General features: G+C 36.3%; 1 protein-coding gene across 5 annotated transcripts in view; it reads left to right on the top strand.

Moving 5' to 3' along the window:
* The window catches only part of MAPK10 (mitogen-activated protein kinase 10), a 331,553-nt gene that overhangs the window by 216,425 nt on the left and 96,593 nt on the right, over positions 1-18,535 (top strand). For all 5 annotated transcript variants that reach the window (XM_045820360.1, XM_045820356.1, XM_045820358.1 and 2 more), the window contains one exon: positions 13,373-13,502. In XM_045820360.1, coding sequence (XP_045676316.1) covers positions 13,373-13,502 — 130 coding nt within the window. The remainder of the gene's footprint in view (positions 1-13,372; positions 13,503-18,535) is intronic.

Genomic DNA, 18,535 nt, shown 5'->3' with positions numbered 1-18,535 from the left:
CAGCTATACTATGCATAGATTCCTGGTCCACAAAACCTCTGAAATAATATTTATTAGTTTAGACCATTAAGTTAGGGGTAACTTATTGTGCAGCCTGGAAAATTAATACAGAGTCATTATGACACAGTCTTCATGACACAATTTTCTAAATTAATACAGAGTCATTATGACACAGTCTTCATGACACAATTTTCTTAGGTTACCACAGTTTAGGGAGTGGTTATCTTATATCACTGTGTCTCAGGCATGTGCTGTACCTGTCACTGTCTTGTCCAATGGTCAAGTAACAGAAGTTCACCATGGGACTATAATTTAAAATTTTTTTGTAAGATACTAGCATCTTTTTTGTAAACAATATTTTTGTAAGATGGTTTCAGAATTTCTTCATATAAATCTTGTTGATTAACTATACTGACCATGACTTATATGCATTAGTGTGCCTGAACTCTTTAGAACATAGGTCAGGATCTTATAGAACCTGGGTCACAAATAAGCTGAGAGACTTTGGGTAAGATAATTTTGTCCTTAAATGTCCTTATATCTAAATCAAATATTTTCCCTTAGCCTCAATTTCCTTGTAATCATTGTAATCATTGGTTCAATGATTACAATCTTTCTAGCTAAAAATTCAGTCTTGATATGTAGACCATTTGCTATTTATAGAAATGCACAATATGCTTTTTCTTCCCCTTTGAAAATTGCTGCTGGCAAGACAGTGATTTTAGCACTTTAAATATTTATTGTGCATCTGGTAGAAAGCAGAGCTTGGAAGTCTAGAAATTAATTACCTAGTCTCAAGTCTCTAGCAGCCAATAGTTGTGTGTACTTGTGTGTGTGTGTGTGTGTGTGTGTGTGTGTTAGTATGGCAATGGGATAGAAGGAATGGAGTGGAGATAATGTCATTTGCAAGATTTGATGATTAATTGCCATTCATAGAAGTTCAAGTTAGACATTTAAATCTAAAATTTATCTGAGAACAATTTTCTATTTAGTGGCATGAATAATTATGTATACACTTAGTATACATAGAAAGGGAATGGTTTTTGAATCTAAAGCTAGGGACATGATTTACATCCCTTGACTTTTCAGGGATGTAAACTCTTCAAATATTTGAACAAATATTTGAATATTTACTCATTCATTGACCTATCTAAGTCAATGAATGAGTAAACTTATGCAGGTTGGCTCCAGAGAATAATACATATGATTAGTAGGAGTTAGACTAATCCATGTAATATGAAAAATAGAGACATTCATTGAAGAAGATACAAAATACAAAAAACATTGTACATAGGACAATGACACCTTAGTCCCATTCAGACTAGTCACTTTGGGACCTCACACAGTTTTCTCAATTGCCATCAGCTGCTCTGCCATATTTTCCTGAATCTCATCAACAGTCTGAAATCTCTTTCTTTTCAAAAGTGATTTTGGTTTTGGGAAAAGCCAAGAGTCATAGGGCACTAAATGTGAGCTGTAAGGGGCTGAGTCACCTGGGTGAGTTGATGTTTCACCAAAAATCTCTGCATGAGACATGATGCATGAGTGAGTTGTCCTGACATAGCTGCCAGTCACCAGTTGCCCATAGCTGCAGCCTTCTGAATCACCTGAATAGTTTCTGCAGAGGAATATTCATACTTAATGCAAAATTTGACACAGATTCATTGCTCTGCTCAGTCATTTTTAATGCAATGGCCACATAGTACACATGCTAATTCAACACATGTAGTGCTCGGACTGACTAGTACAGTGAAGTTATCATTGTTTATGCATGTGCATTCCAGTCCACTCTCCTTGCTGCCAAATTATATGAATCTTGTGCAAACCATTCTTGTTATATTAAAAACAGCTATCCTCTTTTGGACAGACCTCATACATAGAATTGTCAAATTCAGGAAACTCTAGTTTCTTCATATATGGGCTGTACTAGTTGAAAATGTTGTTCACAGGCTACCTTCTGGGTTCATACAGTGTTTGAAACCTTTTTTTTTTTTTTTACCACTACCTACATACCTTCATACTTCAAGTGTCAGGCTATGTTCTAATTGTGATATGACTTATGGCCCTGCCACTTACCATACTGGGCACCAGGTGAGTGGACCCAGTATTAATGATGTTCTTGGAAGTCATACCTATAGTAGGAAAAGTTGCAGTAGCTTAAATACATGTGACTGTGAGTCATATAATGCCCCACAGAATCCAAATAAATATATTCCTAACTTAATTTACCCTTAGTCAAATCCCAAAATGTTTGTAGCCACTGCAATTCTACCTGATATGAGGCAGTTGATGAAAGGGAAGCTGGAGTATGAAGAGACAATGGTCTTAACCATTGAGATGTAAACAGAATAACTTGCTATTTTAAACCTTATATTATTTGTAAATTAAAGGAATCAAAGTTGAGATTAAGATCAGAAATTGTAGAGTAAATTTTTGCTGAGCTACATGACAAAATAAATCAATTTGACCTCATAGTCTTGAAAATGCATTTTTGATGATTATCATAGTGAATCTACAGTTTTTTTATTATTTTTATTTTTAAAAGACTTTATTTATTTTTTAGAGAGGAGGGAAGAGAGGGAGAAAGAGAAAGAGAGAAATATTGATGTGTGTGAGAGAAACAGGTTGTCACTCAAGCCACTGAGTCACACCAGCCAGGGTGTGAATATATAATTTCAAAGGTTGTATTAGCTGTGAGTCTTTGATAAATAAATATATTTCTTTAGGTGTATTTCCCAATGCAAAAAATATGTTCTGCTTGGGTTATCTTTACAACAGTCAATAAAGGGCAATATAAAGTCATTACAAGAATAATTACTATAATGTTCAGTATTTTAACTCAACATGGATCAGCAATAAGATTATAGAAGGATTGTATCTACATTTTGTTGAAGTATGAAGGATTACTTAAGTTGCTTATTAATTCATTGTTTGAGACATTGATGGGCCAGAATAATACCTTACCTTGTAACTAGAGGCAGAATATAAAGGAGGTGACCAATGGAGCTACGTTCTAGGTTCATATTCCACTACATTTATATTTGATAATTCCTTTCTGATCTGATACATTTTAATTTATTTCATTACTCTAATCAAATATTGTAGACTATATTTTCTAAATTAGTATTTTAGTCTTATTTCATAATTTAAATGTAGTATTTTTATAGTCAATGTCAGCATTTATGTAAAATGCTATTTATATTGTCTCATAAACAATATAACCTAAAAATATTTAGTGGCAAACAACACTTTTTAATATTAACATTTTATATCAGTTACCTATCAGTTACCTATAAGGTACCTATAAACAGGATTTGTGCTGAAACAATTGACTAATTGCATTTTTTGCAAGAGCATCCTACCAATAATTTGATCATAAATTTGTGGGGCCTCTTTTTTTCTCATTTTCTACCTTGAAACTGCAACAAGCTATAGTTTATTATATTAACTGGAGAAGAATTACAATTTTATTTTAAAAATACAGTGACTAGTGTGGATGCTAAGATAAATCCTTAGCTAAGTAGGTATTTCCATAACTGTGCTTTTCAAAACTAATAAATTAGTCTTGACGTGCAATTTGAGTTTTATGAAATTTTCAAATGCAATGCCACATTCTAGAGATAATTCTTTATGTTTATTATTTTCCATATTTCTTCTTGACTCTTAAACTTTCTGTATGCCTATTAACTCAATAATAAAAACAAGCAAAAATACCCACCAGAATTTGTTTGTATGTATTTTCAATTGTGAAAATGAACCTAAATTAACTCTCAATTGAAAATTTTATTTCTGGAAGGAGTGATACATTTTATTTGATATTAGTACCCATTTTCAATAATTCTTCAACTCCACAAAGGCCTACAATCTACAACCTGTCATCATTGCTGTGTTCCTGACTACCCTCATGTATGCATTGTCCTCTTTACACAGCTTGCATGTTCTGTCTCATATTACAATCTATCCCTTATATAAGCTCTCAGCTACCTTCTTTTCTCTTCCTTCCTGGAAGAACTCATTCTGCTTCAGTGTAACTCCTTAGCACTAAAACAAATGAATGTGATTGGAAAGAGAACGTTTTGTTATTTTGACTGCTCATGGCTAAATTTATGAACAACAAGATTAAGTGGGCCTTGGTCACTTCCCAGGATCTCTACTACATTTACACTTCTACCATCCCAGGTGACAGTTTTAAATTCTTTTCCTCTTCCCTCAAAACTCTTCTCTCCCATTCTTTCTCTCAGCTAAGGATCTTGCTTTCTATTTCACTGCAAGACTAAAAGTCAACAGAAATGAACATTCACAAGCTCCCCTCCACCGTCATATCTACCTACACAGTGACATCTGAACCCATTTAATCTACATCCCCCATGTTGCGGTGCAGTGTTTTTTCTCATGTACACTAATCCCACACTTGTATCCAGACCTCACTCCATTGCATCCCCTCTAGCAATTATTCTCTTTTCCATCTCACCTAAAAATTAATTAGGCCTTACCATTATCATCTAGTATTTTTCTCTCACATTTGACATATTTTTAGTTTGTATTTTATTTCTCTATCTTGTATTTTCCAGTATGTTACAGTTCTTTAAGTATAAAAATTTATATTTTTTGTAATATGACAATAAACACCAGCAAGTTTTTGCTTAATTTTGTAACATGCAACCTCATCTAATAACATTTAAATTTAACTTTTTCTATGAAGTCTTTTACTCTATCTAAATAAAAATATCTAATAAGTAAAAATAAAGATATGGTAGAAGATCAGTACATTTTGTTGACTCAATAAAATTTGATGATCTTCAACAAAAATAAATAAATGTTTTGTTGACTATAACCATGCAATAGTCCTAAGAAAACTTGGTTCTCAAAAATGACTATCAGTTCAAATTAAAAAGAAATGCCACAGTAGAATTCTATTTTCTTATAGTGCCTAACCAAAAGACAGGAGTATTATATTTATAATACCAGAAGAGACAGTATAGAAGTGGTCAGATGGCTTCACATATATTAGCATGATGTCCCAGAATAAGATGATTAATAAAAATGAACACACACACACAACACACATACATTTGTACACAATGCTTTCATTTTTACAAATGACACAGAAAGAACCTTTGTGAGAAGAAAATGTTTACTGTAAAGAGAATCTTGTGCATTCTGACCTTTCTCTAAACTCAGGGTGCATCACAAAAGAGAATATAAATAAATCTTTTTTTTTTCCATTTTGGTGCTTATTAGTGTTGGGTACCTTGTATTCCTAAACTGAGTGCACATGAAATCACAAAAGCAGGATGTAGAGGAGGGCTGTTCAAACCAGCAGGTCAGAAAATCCATTTGGGGTCAGTAAACAGATTGTTAATGACCCCAGCTGACAGGAAGAAGCGAAGAGAACAAAAGGTGGCTATGCATTTAGGAGTCAAATCAATACTCATATTTGATTGGGGTGGCACTTTTTTTTAAAGATTTTATTTATTTATTTATTTATTTATTTATTTATTTATTTTAGAGAGAGGGGAAGGGAGGGAGAAAGAGAGGGAGAGAAACATCAATGCCTGGATGCCTCTCATGAGCCCCCTATTGGGGACCTGGCCCATAACCCAGGCATGTGCCCTGGCTGGGAATTGAACCTGCAACCTCTTGTTTTGCAGACCTGCACTTAATCTACTGAGCTATACCAGCCAGGGAGGGTGGCACCTTTTAATTGTGGTGCGAAGAAATCCCACTGTGTAGTCTCAAAGTGCCAATTTTCTATCACAGATTATAATGGTCAAAATGGGACATAGGTTACATGAGAAGAATGCTACAAACCAACCTGTCTGAACAGTCACGTTTGTTTAAAACTTACACAGTACAATGCACACATGCAGAATCAAATATTCACTTATCTGGTATTAGCACATTTCTCAAATAAATTAATCTTATCAAAAACAATTTCATAATTTTTCTATGCTTTTGGTTTTCAGAATTTTCTGGAAGCTTAATTTTGTTTCTTTTATAAACACAGAGTATGAATCTCTGGTCGGAGAAAAATTTGATTCTCAGATCATTCATGGATTAATCATTTTGTGAGTTATTTAACCATGCTTTGCCTCAGTTTCCTTAGCTCTAGTTCACCAAATTTCTATAAAAATACAGCAACTTAATGTTAATACCTTTCCAAAAAATAAATGCAAATTGTAGTTATTATCATGAAGTGATTTTTCTATTATGACTCTCTCAATTACCTAATTAAATATTACTTAATTATTTGTTGGTTAGAATCAGAAAGGCTGCAATCTTAGTGTGATGGTTTGCAAATATGCATAGTTTTTGCTTTATTAATGGGGATAAAGAAAGTGTAGGAAATTCTAATAGGATCCAAAAAGCTAAGGGAAAATTAAAAGGTCCTGCAATGTCATAGTCATATATCAGTTACATCTTAATTTTTCAAATGTATGTTGTACTCCTATATGTTTATAATAAAAATGCTTTCCTTTTATTTCAAAATAATTTCAAACCTGTGGAGAAATTGCAAGAATAGTAAAAAATAACTCTAACAAGATTAATATAACACTCATTTCATATGGTTTAAGTGAGGATCAAGTGGTTGTATATAAAGTACTCAGAGCTATAGAAGCAAATGAGTGGGTGAAGAACTGCTTAGAACTAATAAATACTTGTTGTTATTAAGCTTTGTTTTTCTCACCTGAGCAATGGGATTAATGCAAATGCCTACCTTATAAGATTATTGCATGCATAAAGCTTAGAATTTCAGGGTTTTGCAGCCTTAGTTAATAGCACCATGTAAAAGAAAACCAATCATAGTTTCTAGGATTATTTGAATAACATCACAGTTAAATCAAAATGACTTATGGGTACTCCTCTTTTGACCTAGTGTCAACGGTTGTATCAACTTTTCCCATTTGAGGTTCACCTCGGCGTCAGTCAGTGGTGAGGATGAATAGGCTCTGGCCGGGTAGCTTAGCTGGGTAGTGTGTTGTCCCCATGCACCAAGGTTGCAAGTTTGATTTCTATTTAGGGCACAGACAAGAAGCAACCAATAAATTCATAATAAATTGATTTTTTCTTCTTTCTCTCTAAAAATCTATAATTTTTTAAAAAGTGAGGATGAATTTAATTCTATTCTATCTAAATGCTAAAATGAATCTGGTAAATGATTTGATATTAGGAAAATATTTACTGGTGGAGGAAAGTACAGCCATTATTGTTAATTAAAAGGTTAAAAAATTTTAGTGAAAAAAAAAAAAACAGCCCATTTTCAAACCAGAGTCTTTGTGCTTCAGGGCAGGGAGGGGTGCAGGTGCAGTACACGAGGAGTACTCAAGCCCCATGATGAAGATGGCAGGTCCTCCTGGAACTCAAATGTCATGTGAGGGCCGAAATGTTGATAGGAAAATGAGGTTTTGTCTTAAACATGGATATAAATGGAATTAAACTATGTATAATAGTTTGTTACAGGTATATGAAAATGTACCTGATTTCTGGATATTAATTTTGTATCCTACTCTAACTTCTATGACAATGAGTTTGTTTAGCATTGTTCCATATTCTTCATCAAGGAGGCAAGTCTTTGTGTAAGCTTCCCTGTCTCACAGGCTATAAAGTACTAATTCAATTCCGAAGTGTACACAGGAGTTGCTGCTTTTGAGTGCTTGGCTCCTGAGCCCCCACATGCTGTCCTGCTCCAAGTGTGCTGTCTATCCAATGGGAAATGGTTTTAATCAGAACCTATGTAACTGGGCTTGGTCATTTAGGTTAGTTTGTTGCAAAGGTGAAATGACTTTTCTCAATGTTGAGCTCTGAGTTTTACTACCTGCCTTTTGCTTAGAAAAAGATCCAGGTGAACTCCATGGTTTATTGCTGTATTTGACCATGAGTTACTGCTTGTCAGATGTTGTATTCCCCCAGAAAATATATTTTGAGATGGTATTGCATGTGCAAGATTTATTAGGGAATGTTCTTGGCATTAACTCTCGTGAAATGTAAGGAAAAGAAAGCAGAGACAAGCTTAGCTGCACTGTATTCTCAATAGAAGCCCCTCCTGGGACTTCAAGGCGACCCTCCTGGGAGTCCTGAAGATGGAGGGAGCCTGACAAACTATCCCGAGCTGGGGTGAGGTGGCCAGGCTTTTATAATCGCACGTTCAACAGTCTCTGAATGAAGCCTGCCTACGAAGAGGGCAGAGCTTGTACCTTAAGGGGGGCTAAGAACTGAGAGGGTGTCTGCCAGCAGCACTTCCAGCAGCCAGGATGAAAAATCCTTTATTTCTGAAGGGGAATCTTAGCCATGCTTCACAGCACCCACACTTCTCTTTGATGCACTTAATGTTGTTCTATAATTGGCTTTCCCCCCCAATACTCTAAGAGCAAATTTGCAGAGAATCAGAAGCCCAAAGTGCCTAGGGCCCACAAAAGTTATAATGTATCCCTGAAACGAGGACATGCCTACTTCTAGACTTTCTGTTATGTAACTACTGTCTTTATTACTTAAGCCACTATTAGTCAGAATTCTATTACTTGTAAACAAAAGCATCCCTAACAAAATGTACCAAAGTGATAATGTACCGAATAGCTAAGCTATTCAAAGACAAAAATAACCAATAAAAAAAAATCAACTGTTGAGTTTTGATGGGGTGGATAGAGAAGGCCTCTACTGATGAGGATGTTTGGGCTGAAACCTGAGTAACAGGATGGAGCCAGGCATGTGATGATGTGAAAAGAGCATTCCTGGCAGAAGGAGAGACAATCTCAAAAGCCAGAGGCAGAGGTGAATTTGGCAGTTTCACCCACATGATTGTCAGTGGTAGAACTAGTATCCCAATAGCACCTCAAAAGACTGTAATGTTTGGGTATGAAAGTAAGATATCTGAGTGTACTGGATAGAGATTTTTGGATAGCTTTTTATCTAAGGCCCAGGCCTTTGGAAAAAGTCAAGGCAAGAATGTGGGGATATGGGAAAGAGCAATGCCAGTTTCAGAGTATATCTCAGGACAGAATCGGGCTTGCCAGACTATGATTTATGGTGTTTCGGATGCTCCAATAATATGTTTTTTGTTTATTAGTTTTTAAGAGATAAAGTTCTCATGATGCCCAGAATTTTGTTTTCTTTTTTATTTTTGTTTTCTTTTGTTTTTTGCTCACAAACATGTTAATGTGATCAAGAACAGTTTTAAATGTGAAAGGGAAGGGGAACAAAAAATTATCAAATAAATGATTATGATTTAGGAAGAAAAATAGTTGTATAAGAGGTTGTCTGCAATTTCCAAAAGGAAAATAATAACTGTGTTGAGAATAAGACTTCTCTGCAGAGATGTGTGTGTGTGTGTGTGTGCGTGTGTGTGTTTATATAGATATATTTAAGGAGATACAGAGTTTTATAGCCTCATGAAACTGTAGTAAGTGACTGGAGCATAACAACAGAAGGCTTTATCTTACTTTTAGGGACAAGCCTGGTAGAAGTGAAGCTGTCAGGACTGTAGGTAAAAACTTGCTGGAATATTTTTAGTAAAATTGCTGGAAAAATCTTTTCTACTTGCCTGAAGGTGAAAGTATAAGAAACTAATGAAAGAAAAAAGTAAGATTCTATGGACTAAGACCCTTAAAAATGATAACTCCAGAGTAAAAAAAAACTTTCAGATGTTAATTTCTCACTATACAGCACCAATGATGCCAGTTTGTAGATGTATTTGCTAAACTGCTGCCAGTAATCACTCAGGGATTACAGAAATGAGAAAGATTGTAGTTTCTGCCAGAGTTCATGGCAGGAGACAGAAGCATTTTAAATAGAGGTATAATATGGTAAATTGGGTGCTGGCAAAATCATTGGAGGGTGTAGAGAGGTGAGCTCCAGTCTGGGCTTCCCAGAATGACTCCCAGATATGCCAGACCTGAGTCACCAGGGAAGCTTCCACCCCTGAGAGTATGCTGCAACCATCAAGCTTCCAGAACACAGGGTTGTAAGCAAGATTCGGGAATCACAGGACTAGAACTATGCACTCATCACTGCTGTTGTCACTACTCTGAGTGAGCGCTTGGACCTGGAGTCCACTGCAGCCTGTGCCTCAACTCCTCTCACCCAGAAATCTGGATAAAGATCTGAATCATTGCTTTAGAAAAAAATCATATCCGCATGAGACCATGCTTGCCAATGAAGCAGTGTTAGAAGATGACCACCCTTACCTTTGCTTTATGAATCTCTTACAGTTGCCTCTCCATGGCAGGGCTCTATTGTAATCGAAAAAGCTAGCTTTAAAAGTATCTGAGAGTTGCATACTTAACTCTCAAGTATCTTCTATGAAAGAAGCCATGATACATGGGTCAAATGGAAGTTCAACGAGCCAAACCACGGCATTCCACACAACTGTAGACAGGGAAAGTCTTATTTTTTCAGAGGGAAGAAAGAGATGATAAAAGACACCTGTTGAACTTGACATTGGTCCTAGTGTTGGTTAGAAAAGATACTCTGTGAGCAGTTAAGAATGGGTACAGTGGTCACTAGGAACAGAGAGTTCCTTAAAAACAAATCATACTAGATTGCTTATTAAAGTGATAATAGAATTGTATGGATGCAACATATCTAGACTTCAACAAGGTTTTGCCTCAACTTTTATACCATAGGGCAAACTTGTGAAATATGGTCAAGATAGTGGTATTGTTGATGAAGTGATATTGTTGATTGTAAGATGAAGTACAAATTCATCTTGATCTGCATTATACAATGATTCCAGCAAGGACATGGATCTTTAAAACTAGCAATAGTCATTATTTACAGAATGCTCACTCTGAGTAAGGGACCGTACATACTTTACATTATTATTACTTCTATTATAAATGTGGGGAAAGCCAGAAAGTGCAAGTGGGTTGTCCTCAGCTTCATATCAGATAAGCAGCATGATGGCATTCATACCTAAAGTTGCTTTAAGGAAGAGGTAACAGGGAGGGAGAGTGCCACAGCATTTCTAGGAGAAACTGGCCAGTGTTGTGCCTGCCAAGAAAGCCAGGGAATGGCATTTTCTCAGTGATCCCACATGTCGTCTAGGGCTGGCCCACTATCTTGCAGGATCTGGTCAGTATCTCAGGGACTCAAGCTCACATTGAAAAGCTGCACTAAACACTTGCATATAAAACCAGATGCCAATTTATTAAATTATGAGAAATGTAAGTCAAACTAACCAAATATAGACAATATTCTTGCATGTAACATTCTGAAAGAGAAGCTGATAAGTGAAATGTTGACTTCAGAGGATAGAATAAGCCCAAGGAGACACTGATCAGAATGCTAACTGGCTGCAGTCTGTGACCATCACCATTAGGATGTAAACATCTGCTGGCAGATGGGACCCCTGGACTTGCCTGGTAGGCACTTTCTTAGTTGTCCAGGCAGTATCAGAATTTGCCTTTCTAACTCCTTTTTATACACTTTTATGACTGCTATTCATTCTTTAGATATTTTAATGATTTCAACTAAATTGTTTTGGGTTAAATTTTAGTTTGTTTTTTTCTCTTTAAGGTGACTGTTCAGATCAATTTACTGCTGGTACAATTTCTTAACTTTAGAAATTATAATTTCTGTATTTCCAAGTCCACTGTAGTCCTTGGGCACTACCTATATTCTGCAGGTCCATCTGACTCCTTTACACGTGCAGCCAGTGGTAAGTTAGTGAGAACAAATAAGAACAGAAGGACCAGTGCTGACATACAGTTTAATAGCAGCACAGATTTTTAAAATAGCAGCACTGCATTTTAATTTCACATACTCTCACTGGGAGTCAATAGTGTGTGATGTGTTGTTATCAACGGAGCCAGGATAGACTTTCTAGTATTAACTGTGTCAACAGAAATGAATGGGCCAGTGAATGAATGAGGGAGTTGATAGCCTTACCTTAAGCTTCACTGACCCTCCATGTCTAGAGTAATCAAGTTCATTTAGTGCAGGGTTCATGTCAGACTGGAATATATTAGAGGAAACTGACCAGATGGTGATGGGGCTTGAAATCACATTCTGACAAATAGTGGTAGGTTGCTGATGTTATTTAGTTTAAGAGAAAAAAGCAAAGACTTAGGGGAAAAATAAGAAAAGATAAACACTACTAACTACTCAGAGGCCAGGCATTGTACTCAGTCTTTTAACAGATTTCAAACATTACAGATCTGTCATAATGAAAAGAGAATATTTTATTTTGAGTTGCCCAAGAAGGCAGGACTGGCAGTAATCAATACATTCCACAGAAAGACAACTCTGCTTATCAGAATGATGTCATTTCTACCTCTCAACGCTGTCCAACAACAAAAGGAGCTGCCTTAATGTTAAAGGGATTCATGTTTGTGGAGATGCTCAAGCAGACACTGGTCAGACTCTTGATGGAGACATTTTGGAGAGGAATAAGTATTGAATGGAGGCATAGATCAGAGGACTCTAAGACTTTGTCCTACCTTATCCTATAAGGGTATCATTATTTTATAATACAGTAATCCTTTTTGTTTGTCTTTTAATTTAGTACCATTAACCTTAAATGGTATTGTCACTTCAATAGATTAATTGTAGGGGACACTAGTTGCTGTGTCGTTCCTGGAAACAAACACAACCCTTCCTGGTAACTCAGATAATTTAGCATAACTCAGAGTTGCAGGGACAAAAAACATTTTGTGAATAAGTCACTGGGTGTAACAGCAAGGAGACACTCACTTTTATCCCAGACCCACGTATTTGCAGTATGGGAAAAACAGTGCCACGTTTTGATTGCTTTTTCGAAGCATGCTAAATGATCACTCTCAAATAGTAAGTTGCATTCACTTCCAAGTTTGTATTTAAAGAATAAATATTATTGATGCTTCTGAAATCTCCTCTGGTTGCATTTCCTATTTTGAGCTTTGTTGTTGTTAATGGGAGAACTCTGAGTACTAACCAACAACCTGTGCTTTCATGGCAATTAACATCACCCCTTAACAACTGGTACCTTTGAATGGGGAAAGAATGAGTGTCCACCTAAAATAGCCAAAGAGTGATGGAGCTAGAGAAAACCTAACTCTCACATATTACTAGATGAGAAATTCAAGCCCAGAGAGATGAAAGAACTTGCATACAGTCACATGGCTAGTGGGAAAGCTGAACACTTTTTTCTTCTCTTGTCCTTACTTACTGATGAAATTATATGCTGTATTTTTGCCAAGATTCTTTTTCTTTCTTTTTTTACTTATAGCTTACAAGTAGAATGTTTTTATACCAATCACTCATATTTTTATTCACAGCCTTGTTGACCTGTGGCCTGAAGAGAAGGTATCTAAGGTTCCCCCCATATTCTTAGTTCTATCGGCTGGAATTCTAAGGCCTCTTTTCTTGTTAATTCTGGATTGTTCTTGAATCTCTGCAGTGCTGCATATGATGCTGCCCTTGACAGAAATGTGGCCATTAAGAAGCTCAGCAGACCATTTCAGAACCAAACGCACGCCAAGAGAGCTTACCGGGAGCTGGTCCTCATGAAGTGTGTGAACCATAAAAATGTGAGTTGTTATCCTGAAACCTCTGGGTAGAGTGAGTTTGTGAGATTGGGGCAAGAAAATTAGTATGCCAACTTGAGTAGGAAAAACTTTCCTTATTTTGCAATTTCTGTCTCTTAAGGTTGTTTATCCTGCCCATATGCTAAATTTAATTTCATTGTCCTCACGGTAGCTTTCTGCTTAAAAATCATCTAAAAACCATATGGCATGGAAGGGATAAATCTGACAGATAGTTCCATTATGAAATTAACTGTATTTGGTTATTTTGCTCTAAATTAACCAGAGAGTTTCATGTTTTCCCAAAATAAAAATAAACAAACAAAATATCCTACAGAACAGTGTACAATATATCTTTACAATTTAATTTAATTATTGGTGGGTGAAGATTTTTATCTCCTTTTTCTGTCAGCTGTAGTCTGGCAGTGGCCTCCAACTGTTCAGTGCACACACTGTGCTTTGGCAACTTGTTTTCTGTAGGGTTGAGCAACTGTGCAGGGAGATATTTGCAAAGCACTTCAGAGCAGGATCATCAAGAACATTTCTCATCAGAACTCATTACCTACAACCATTATAGGACTTTCTTCACTTCACAGTATAAACCTCTTTAACCATAGGCAAAGGCCTCTAGAATTCTTTTTTTTTTTTTTAGATTTTATTTATTTATTTTTAGAGAGGGAAGGGAGGGAGATAGAGAGAGAGAGAGAAACATCAATGTGTGGTTGCTGGGGGTTATGACCTGCAACCCAGGCATGTACCCTGGCTGGGAATCGAACCTGCGACACTTTGGTTTGTAGCCCGCACTCAATACACTGAGCTACGCCAGCCAGGCTAGAATTCTTTCTATATTTTAATTTTTCTTACTAATGATAAATCGGAGATAATTGATTATTTCAATAATGATTATTATTAATAGATATATTAAAACAAATATAGTACATATACTTTATTACATATAAATATATAATAAGATACATTATAAATCATTATAAAAACTGTAGAAACAATAGCTATCATAATTCCCTGCAAAGTTTTCCTTAAGTAAGAATATCACACAGAATATATGAAATTATCAAGATAGATTTATAAACAAGTGAATTTCTCATAAGGCACATCTATCAATGACACTAGAAGAAACAAATATATGAGTATTTAGTTGAAAGGTACTGGACATACAAGTTTCTGGACCCAGACCCAAGAGCATTGTTTTTGTTTTCCTTTATTACACTACTCTGATGACTTTTTAGTTCAGTCATTTAACAGATATTTGTTGAATGAATCAAATGTGCCAGATATAGATCTAGATACTCTAGATACTAAGAACAGAACAGTGAAGATAACAGAAACAGACTGCTGCTCATGCAGAGCTCATGTTCTGGTGGAAAATGTTGGTCTATAAAACAGATAGGTAAAAGAATAGAATGTCAAATAGTGATAAGTGCTATTAAGTAAAACAAAGCATAGAAGGAAAATAAAAAAATTCTGGTCAATGTTGGGTGGAATAGGGTTATTCTTTGAAATATGTTGAAGAGGGAATGGCTCATTAAAAAAGGAAACTTTATGAAATATGTACCCATATTTAATTTGGCTATGCAAGGAACATGGTACTTCTAAAGAGGAACATGGAAATGATGGAAAGGATAATTCCTGAGAAAAAAAACATTCTACTGAAGCAGTTTTTTCTCTCAGCAGTTTAGTTATCTCAGTGTGATAACTAAAGGCAAGAGTAAGATAAACTACCTGATTAATGCCATCTGTTTTTATGATAGCAAAGAGAATGAGAAATATCATCAGCAATGAAACAACTGTATGGAAAATTTTGATATTTTCTTTTCATATGTTTATATTTCCCTAATCCTCCTTCTAGCCCTATAATGCAATACATACATTGTGAAGAAATTCTCAGTTACTTGAAAATTTGAGGGAGTCATACTCCCCATTCTTGATGGGAGCTTCCCGTCTATGTGAAATATGGAGGATCATATTTATGATAAATATAAAGAAGTTGTAGGGATCCAAGATAGTAAAGGAGTGAGTGGAAGTCAGACTAACTTGCTCTCAGGACCAATCTGAAATTACAATTAAATTGTGGAGAGATTACATGGAACAAACAACAGAACAATAGCATGAGAGAAGACTTATAACCACGAGCAGACAGAAGAATCAGCTTCAGCACACATGACTGATAGGGAATGTGGTGGAGACACAAAAGGGCTGTCTGGGCACCCATAGGCATCAGTGCCAGAGGGATATTCAAGAGGCCAGTTGGGCCCCTCTGAGAAGTGTGGGGTCTAAATGCTAAGCTGGAATGCCCAGCCTAGAGTACCAGAGCCGAAATAATATCCAGCTGTGAAAAGTGGCAGGGTTGCTCTCTGCCTGAGATGGATGGCTAGAGGTGGAAAGAGCCATTTAAAGGGCCAATGCACAAATTTTCATTTGCAGCCTCTTACCCTGGGCTTTGGTAAATTGGGGGTAGAGGGCAGAGTAGACTAGAGATGCTTGAGGAAAGACTGGGGCTGGAGGCTTTGAGGAGGGAGCTGAGAAAGTAGCCTCCAGGATTCTGGTGCTGAGTCATCCCCTAGGGCAGTCGTCCTGCTCAGGCAGACCACTCCTCTCTGAGGGGAAGCAGCCTGAGGGGAAGTAATAGTCTAGGCTGCAGGAGGGATTCTGCCCCACCCTGTGGTGCTTAAACCTGGCTGCTGATTATAGAGTGACCAGATTAGCAATTGAAGAAGTTAGCCACAGACAGTAGACCCCAGGAAGTCTTGAACAGGCTGCCTAAGATCAGACGGGGTCACCATGTGACATCACCAGAGGTGGATCCAGAAAGAAAAAAACAGTGGTAAATACCACATGCTGCTGAGATGAAATCCAATATGGTCTTCTCCATGATTTGTGATATTTTCTTTCCTGCATAGCTTTTTATTCATTTATTTCTTGTCCTTCAAGTTTGTATATATTATCACTAGATTTTATACTATAGTTTATTTCAAATCACATATTTTGCCCCTCCCTTCTCTTACCTCATTGCTATCTTCTTTTTTCCTCATTATATTTGTTTTAAATTTTGTTTTCTCTCTTGCTGCAACTTGTTTCCATTTTGCACTCTCACTATTTCTTCTGAGTCCAGCCTCCCAAAACTAATTTTCTTGTCAATAGTTAGCTCACGTTCATTTTCCTACTCTTCAATACCTGTGTGCTCTCTCCACCTTCAGCAATCTTTGCTCATTGGTTTTAGATAGTGAAATTGTTATTGCATTTGTTCAATTTTATCTCTAGACATCTCTCAAGCTTTTCTTTCATTCTTTTTTCCCTCTTATTCCCACCCCACTTTTACTAATTTTAGCTTATTTGTACTGGATAGTGCTATTGGTGAGTCTTTCTCTCCAATTTGTTCCTATTTTTAATTATTTATTTGTTTTTTACTGTTTCTTTCTCACTTTATTTTAATTTTGATTAAAACCTAATACTATATACTTCCCTTCTCTTACTCCAGCCCTCTTTCTTCATTTATGATGTAAATTTCACTTTCTCTCTTCACATGGCTCCAATTCTTTACTCTTATTAGTGCTTATTCCTCTACCCCCTCAAAATCATTTTTCTTTCACTAGGTCATCTCATATTCCATCTCCTTTCTTATAATAGTCTTAATCTCTTTATACACATCAATACCAGTTCATTTGCTGTTGATAGTGGGATTGCAGGTGGGAGTTATATTTTTGGGTGTGGGTTTGTTTCCTGGACTTTGTGGTTTTGTTCTGGTAGCACCTACACAACAGCATAGAAGACATGGTGGGTGGACTGACCCACAGTCAACCAGATGGAGGGAGGAACCCACCAAAGGACAATCCAACAACAGTCAAAACCAAACTGCAACCAGAGATCCAAATAAGAGGCATAAAGGCATCCCAAAATAATCAAGTTTAGAATATTAAGGAGACTGCATCACTGAGTTACACAGGTCTCATACCTTAGAAGTTCATACCACAAAATCAGGGAGTCAAAATAGACCTAAATTGAAGAAGCAGAGGCAAACAAGAAGAACCTCATAAACAATGGGAAGACAAAGAAATAACCCCCAATTGAAAGGAGAGGAGAAATCCTCAGAAAGAATGCTAAATGAAATAGAGACAAGTCAACTATCAGACAGTGAGTTCAAAACAATGGTTATGGTTATAATGGTTTTCAATGAGCTCACTGAGAACTACCAAAAACTACAAGGAACTTACTGAAAACTATATCAGCATGAAAAAGGACATAGAAACTACCAACAACAGCCAGGAGTAAATGAAGAATACAATTTCTGGCTTGAAGAACACAGTAGAAGGAATCAAAAGCAAACTAGAAGAAGCAGAGGACCAAATCAGTGAGCTGGAGAAAACAGTAGAAGAAAATTCCCAGAAAGAACAAGAAAAGGAAAAAACACTCAAATAGAATGAGGAGGGTTTAAGGGAACTGCAGGACAATATAAAATGTAATAATATGTGTATAATAGGGATACCAGAAGGAGAAGAAGAAGAGCAAGGGATAGAAACCTGTTTCAAAAAGTAATGATTGAAAACTTTCCTAATTTCATGAGAGAAAAAGTCAAACAAGTCCAGGAAGCACAGAGGCTCCCAATTGAGATGAACCTAAAAAGGCCTATGCCAAAACATTATAATTAAAATGGAAAAATTCAAAAACAAAGAGAGAATCTTAAAGGCAGCAAGGGAGAAACAGGAAGTAACACACAGGGCCTCTCTGATAAGGCTAGGAGCTGACTGCTCAACAGAAACTAAAAGCTACAGGTGAATAGCAAGAAACATTCCAAGTAATGACAAGAAGATGCCTGCACCCAAGACTACTGTACCCAGTGAGGCTCTCATTTAAAATGGAAGGTAAAATAAGAAGTTTCCCAGACAAAAGAAGGCTAAAAGAATACACCTCTACCAAACTAGCATTGCAAGATATGCTAAAGACACTGTTTTAAGAAGATGAAGAAAAAGAGTGAGAGAGAGTAGAACTTAGGTACAAAGGGGGGAAAAGACAATGAATAAGTA

Source organism: Phyllostomus hastatus, unplaced genomic scaffold (assembly GCF_019186645.2).
Source record: "Phyllostomus hastatus isolate PE091 unplaced genomic scaffold, TTU_PhHast_1.1 phas_scaffold_39, whole genome shotgun sequence".
Taxonomy (NCBI): domain Eukaryota; kingdom Metazoa; phylum Chordata; class Mammalia; order Chiroptera; family Phyllostomidae; genus Phyllostomus; species Phyllostomus hastatus.
This window is presented reverse-complemented; position numbering and strand designations above follow the sequence as displayed.